The sequence below is a fragment of the Salvelinus sp. IW2-2015 genome, unplaced genomic scaffold (assembly GCF_002910315.2).
Source record: "Salvelinus sp. IW2-2015 unplaced genomic scaffold, ASM291031v2 Un_scaffold7442, whole genome shotgun sequence".
NCBI lineage: Eukaryota > Metazoa > Chordata > Actinopteri > Salmoniformes > Salmonidae > Salvelinus > Salvelinus sp. IW2-2015.
In genome coordinates, this window is record NW_019948702.1 from 1 (window position 1) to 6,631 (window position 6,631).

A 6,631-nucleotide genomic window follows, 5' to 3' on the forward strand; every position below is an offset into this window, starting at 1 on the left:
TGTGTGTGTGTGTGTGTGTGTGTGTGTGTGTGTGTGTGCATATGTGTGTGCGTTCCACTGTTCCATTGTCAGATGTAAACGGAACAATCCAGCATGCTATCTTCTCCACTGATTGTGTGAGCTTCTCCAATCGATGGCTGAAACGGAGAGAATCGTGTGTAAAAGCGTATCCACCTCTACAATCTAATTGTAAGACCAGACTTTGTCATTCTTTAGACAAGGTTTCTTTGGGGGAAAAGCTATTAGCCAATAATAGCCGTGTCAAAATCAATTAGAGCATAGCCACTGATTGGGCTATCCCATCCATTCACCATGAAATGAAAGGGGTCATATGCCTGATCCTTTGCTATGAGACTTTTGCCGTGCTGAACCCGTGCTCGGTTTGCCGTTCAACCTATTCTTAATTAATTAGCTTATCGGTCCATTCTGGCCTTTGGCTCTAATTAAAAAGAGAGGGATGGAGGAAGGGAAAGAGGGATGTGGAGGGACGAACAACAGTCCCTCTATAACCAGTGTGATGGACTGAATCAAGGTGGAGGACAGAGAAGGGTGTGGAGAGGACGACAGTTCTCGGCTTGTTAAGATGTCATCATCTTGCTGTATCTTCACAGCTGAAATGAGTTGAGAGCTGAGAGCTGTCGACGCTGTATACGAGGTTGGGGCGGATGGATATTTAACTTTACTGAGTGTTCCTCCCTGTTCATATTGAACAGCTCTGAAGCTATTACACAGTGCATTAACAGCCTTCTCAGCTAACAGCTCTCAGACTGCAACGCCATGCTGCCCGCTTGCATGTATTACAGCTAGCTCTGGGCATGGTAGCAACTGGCTAGGGTACACTTTGAAAACGTATTGAAACTCCCTCCCTACTTCAGTAGAATTGCCCTCCTTATCTACTCTCTCTCGTTCCCGTTCTCCCTTCCTCTGTTCTCCTCATCATCTCTCTCTCTCTGAAGAGTGCCCTGTGTTTTTGTTTACTTCAAAAATCCCTTTAAGAGCGTCAGCCACAGATTGCCAATTACTTGAAAGCAAGGTGTTTAAGTTAGATTGAAGGAGCTCAGAGATGTCTGGAGGGGTGAGCAGAGCTGGAGGTTTCTCTCTGCAACAACAATTACCATCACTACAGTAAACCAGTCATCGGGGTCAGGAGAGACCTCACCTATCCACACACACACACACACACACACACACACACACACACACACACCACACACACACACACACACACACACAACACACACACACACACACACACACACACACACACACACACACACACACACACACACACACACACACACACACACACACACACACACACACACACACACACACACACGGCTCTCTCTGTTGTGTGCAGAGCAGATAACTGGTTGAGAACTAGAGGACTGGATCTCCACTAGGAGAAGAGCATCAGCGGTTTTTATAGTGTGAAAAGTAAGCAGAAAAGTAGTCTGGCTGAGAACTCCTGGAGGGAACCAGATGTCATTTCTCTTCCCATTAACCATTTACCGTCTGAAAAGTTGCACACCCCTAATTAGTGTTGGTTCTGCCCTTTAGAGTTGTTTCAGCAACTGATAAAACTTGTGTGAAAAGGTAATTGATTATTATTATATACAACATCGGTCTAAAGTTTTAAACACCTACTCATTCAAGGGTTTTTCTTTATTTTTACTGTTTTCTACATTGTAGAATAATAGTGAAGACATCAAAACTATTAAATAACACATATGGAATCATGTAGTAACCAAAAAAAGTGTTAAACAAATCAAAATATATTTTACATTTGAGATTCTTCAAATTGCCACTCTTTGCCTTGATGACAACTTTGCACACTCTTGGCATTCTCTCAACCAGCTTCATGAGTTAGTCACCTGGAATGCATTTCAATTAACATGTGTGCCTTGTTAAAAGTGAATTTGTGGAATTTCTATCCTTAATGCGTTTGAGCCAATCAGTTGTGTTGTGACAAGGTAGGGGTGGTATACAGAAGATAGCTCTATTTGGTAAAATACCAAGTCCATATTATGGCAAGAACATCTCAAATAAGCAAAGAGAAACGACAGTCCATCATTACTTTACGACATAAAGGTCAGTCAATAAGGAAAATGTCAAGAACGTTAATAGTTTCTTCAAGTGCAGTCGCAAAAACCATCAAGAGCTATGATGAAACTGTCTCTCCTGAGGACCGCCACAGGAAAGGAAGACCCAGAGTTACCTCTGCTGCAGAGGATTAGTTCATTAGTCACCAGCCTCAGAAATTGCAGGCCAAATGTTTAAATGTTTTTATTTAACCCTTATTTTAGCAGTTAAATTGACTGAGAACACATTCTCATTGACAGCAACAACCTGGGGAGTAGTTACAGGGGAGAAGAGGGGGGATGAATGAGCCAAATAAATGCTTCACAGTGTGCAACTAACAGACACATCTCAACATCAACTGTACAGGAAACTGTGTGAATCAGGCCTGCATGGTCAAAATGTTACAGAGAAACCACTGAAGGAATAAGTAAGAAGAAGAGACTTGCTTTGGTCTTGAGACTAGCTTTGGTCTGGAATCCAAATGGGAGATTTCTGGTTCCAACCACCATCTTGTGAGATGTGTGAACGGATGATCTCCGCATGTTTATTTCCCACCGTGAAGCATGGAGGAGGAGGTGTCATGGTGTGGGGGTGCTTTTCTGGTGACACTGTCTGTGATTTATTTAGAATTCAAGGCACACTTAACCAGCATGGCTACAAGAGCATACTGCAGCAATACGCCATCCCATCTGGTTTGGGCTTAGTGGGACTATCATTTGTTTTTCAACAGGACAAGACCCAGCACACCTCCAGGCTGTGTAAGGGCTATTTTACCAAGAAGGAGAGTGATGGAGTGCTGTATCAGATGACCTGGACTATACAATTACCCGACCTCAACCAAATTGAGATTGAGGTTTGGGATGAGTCGGACCGTAGAGTGAAAGAAAAGCAGCCAACAAGTGCTCAGCATATGTGGGAACTCCTTCAAGACTGATGGAAAAGCATTCCAGGTGAAACTGGTTGAAAGAATGCCAAGAGTTTGCAAAGCTGTCATCAAGGCAAAGGGTGGCTATTTGAAGAATCTAAAATCTAAAATATATTTTGATATGTATAACACTTTTTTGGTTACTACATGATTCCATATGTGTTATTTCATAGTGTTGATGTCTTCACTATTATTCTACAATGTAGAAAAAAATAAAGAAAAACCCTTGAATGAGTAGGTGTTCTAAAACTTTGGACTGGTAGTGTATATACATGGAAGGGGGTACAGTTGAAGTCGTAAGTTTACATACACTTAGGTTGGAATCATTAAAACTCATTTTTCAACCACTCCACAAATTTCTTGTTAACAATATATAGTTTTGGCAAGTCGGTTAGGACATCTACTTTGTGCATGACACAAGTAATTTTTCCAACAATTGTTTACAGACAGATTATTTCACTTATAATTCACTGTATCACAATTCCAGTGGGTCAGAAGTTTACATACACTAAGTTGACTGTGCCTTTAAACAGCTTGGAAAATTCCAGAAAATGATGTTATGGCTTTAGAAGCTTCTGATAGGCTAATTGACATCACTTGAGTCAACTGGAGGTGTACCTGTGGATGTATTTCAAGGCCTACCTTCAAACTCAGTGCCTCTTTGCTTGACATCATGGGAAAATCTAAATAAATCAGCCAAGACCTAAAAAACATTGTCTGGTTCAAGTCTGGTTCATCCTTGGGGGCAATTTCCAAATGCCTGAAGGTACCAAATGTATCTGTACAAACAATAGTACGCAAGTATAAACACCATGGGACCACGCAGACGTCCTACCGCTCAGGAAGGAGAAGCGTTCTGTCTCCTAGAGATGAATGTACTTTGGTGTGAAAAGTGCAAATCAATCCCAGAACAACAGCAAAGGACCTTGTGAGGATGCTGGAGGAAACAGGTACATAAGTATCGATATCGACCGTAAAATGAGTCCTATATCGACATAATCGCTCAGCAAGGAAGAAGCCACAGCTCCAAAAAAGCCATAAAAAAGCCAGACTACGGTTTGCAACTGCACATGGGGACAAAGATCGTACTTTTTGGAGAAATGTCCACTGGTCTGATGAAACAAAAATAGAGCTGTTTGGCCATAATGACCATCGCTCTGTTTGTAGGAAAAAGGGGGAGGCTTGCAAGCCGAAGAACACCATCCCAACCGTGAAGCACGGGGGTGGCAGCATCATGTTGTGGGGGTGCKTTGCTGCAGGAGGGACTGGTGCACTTCACAAAATAGATGGCATCGAGGCAGGAAAATTATGTGGATATATTGAAGCAAGCCCTGACCTCAATCCCATAGAAAATGTATGTGCAGAACTGTCACGACTTCCGCCGAAGTTGGCTCCCCTGCCTGTTCGGGCGGTGCTCGGCGGTCGTCGTCACCGTCCTACTAGCCGCCACCGATCCCTTTTCGTTTGTCTGTTTGTGTTATCTGATTAGTTGCACCTGTGTTTTTTTTGGTTGCGTAATGAGCTTCCCTTTATTTAGGAGTTTGACCCGCCCTTGTTTTGTTACGTGCGTGTGTTTTGGGTTTTTTGAAGTGTTTCTCTGCGCCCTGTATGTTCGGGCTTATGATTTTTTGTGAAGCAGTAAAAGGAATATTTTTCTCTCTGCGTCTGATTTCTTTCACCCAATTAGTCCCGCGTGACAAGAACTGAAAAAGTGTGTGCGAGCAAGAGGCCTACAAACTTGACTCTTCTGGAAGGCCACCCGAAATGTTTGACCCAGTTAATCAATTTAAAGGCATTGCGACCAAATACTAATTGAGTGTATGTAAACTTCTTACCCACTGGGAATGTGATGAAAGAAATAGAAGCTAAAATAAATAATTCTCTCTGCTATTATTCCGACATTTCACATTCTTAAAATAAAGTGGTGATCCTAACTGACCTAAGACAGGTAATTCTTACTCGGATTAAATATCAGGAATTGTGAAAAACTGACTTTAAATGTATTTGGCTAAGGTGTATGTAAACTTCCGACATCAACTGTATATATATATTTTTTAGGGAGTTGATCAGCTTTAAAATTGCAGATAGATTCTTATCTTCCATCAATGTAATGCAGGAACGTAATTCTTACCTTTCCCATAGAAGAACTTGTGGTAGTAGAACGCTCCCAGATCAATGTGTTCTATGATGTATCTCTTCACCTTCTCTCTGTGTATCGGCTGGCTCTCTCGAGGGACCTCCAACACTGACACCCCAGCGTTGGTACAGTGGGACGAGAGGGAGGACTCGAAGCTGCAGCTCTCTCCTCCACCGCTGTGAGAGGCGTTGTTAGCCCTGGAGAGACTGATCCTGCGCTCCCCTTCTCCACCGATCTCGTTACGGAAGTGGGGGCACCCCAGGACTAGTCCGTTGTTCTTCCCGTCGCCCTCGTCCTGGTCCAGGTTCTCTTTGGGGTTCAGGTCCTCTCGGGAACCCAGAGGAGACTCAAACATGGAGGTATTGGTAGTTCCACTACTAAGACCACCTCCCAGGCCTCCATCTGCCCCCAGTCCTACCCCTGTCCCCGGGCCACCTCCCGGCCCAAGTCCCGGTCCTAAACATGGAGCTCCACCACCCCCTCTGGCTCCAGCTTGGTACTGTGAAGCAGCCGAGGCGCCAGTGGTTGTGTTCTTCCTCTGGCTGAGAGTGGCCCTACTGGCCACAGCCTCACTGATGTTGAACAGGACACTCTGCACGTCGTAGTGGGCAAAACACTTCTGGAAGCTGAGGGGTCTCCTGTCATCTTGATCCAGAGACAGCCTGAACCCGTCTCCTACACAATCAGACACACAATCTCCTCACATTTAAATGGTGCTGGACGACAACAATAAGCAGAATATGCAGACAGAATCAGAGTTTAAATAGAAACCTAATCTAGATACAGTGGAAATTAGCAGGTGCGTATACAGCCTGAACCGGCACCTTCAATAATAACAATATTAATAATACTTTTTATTTATAACACGCTTTTCATTGAAAGATGTGCTACATGTATTAAAAACTAGACTTGGAGACCTCTACAGACCTTCGCTCTTGATGGTCCTCAGCTTCCTGAACACAGAGGTCTCAGATGAGTCAGATCTCAGGCGTCCCATGAAGTTCTTCTCTCGCTCTCTGGAGTAGAAGATGGAGGGATCCACGTAGTCGTACCCTGTCATCCTCACTATCTCCCCTCTGGAGATCTGGGTGGCCGTCTGCAGCACAAAGGGATAGCAACCATTATAGTCCTTGATGGGACGAATGAAGAGACAGAGAGAGAGACACACATAGAGACAGACAGAGTGACAGAGAGAGAGAGAGAGACAGACAGAGAGAGAGAGAGACAGAGAGAGAGAGTGATGCGCGGGGAGAAGAAGTGAGCCAGAGAAGGAGGAGTTTGTGTAACGAAAGTGATGCAGATGAACAAGAACAGAGCCAGAGAACCTAGTGAAAGAGAGGAGAGTGAAGAGTGAGAGAGAGCATGGACACAGAGACAGAGACGAGAGAGAGAGAGAGAGAGATAAGAGATGAGAGAGAGAGAGAGAGAAGAGAGAGAGAGAGAGAAGAGATGAGAGAGAGATAGAGAGAGAGAGAGAGAGAGAGAAG

General features: G+C 44.0%; 1 protein-coding gene across 1 annotated transcript; it reads right to left on the bottom strand.

The window, feature by feature from the left end:
- Nucleotides 1-5,138: 5,138 nt before the first annotated feature.
- LOC112079267 (signal-induced proliferation-associated 1-like protein 2) lies at nucleotides 5,139-6,240 on the bottom strand (the record flags this gene model as incomplete). Its single annotated transcript, XM_024145262.1, has 2 exons — nucleotides 5,139-5,819; nucleotides 6,072-6,240. Coding segments are annotated over 2 exons (850 nt in total), but the record flags the coding sequence as incomplete, so codon positions are not given.
- Nucleotides 6,241-6,631: the final 391 nt, after the last annotated feature.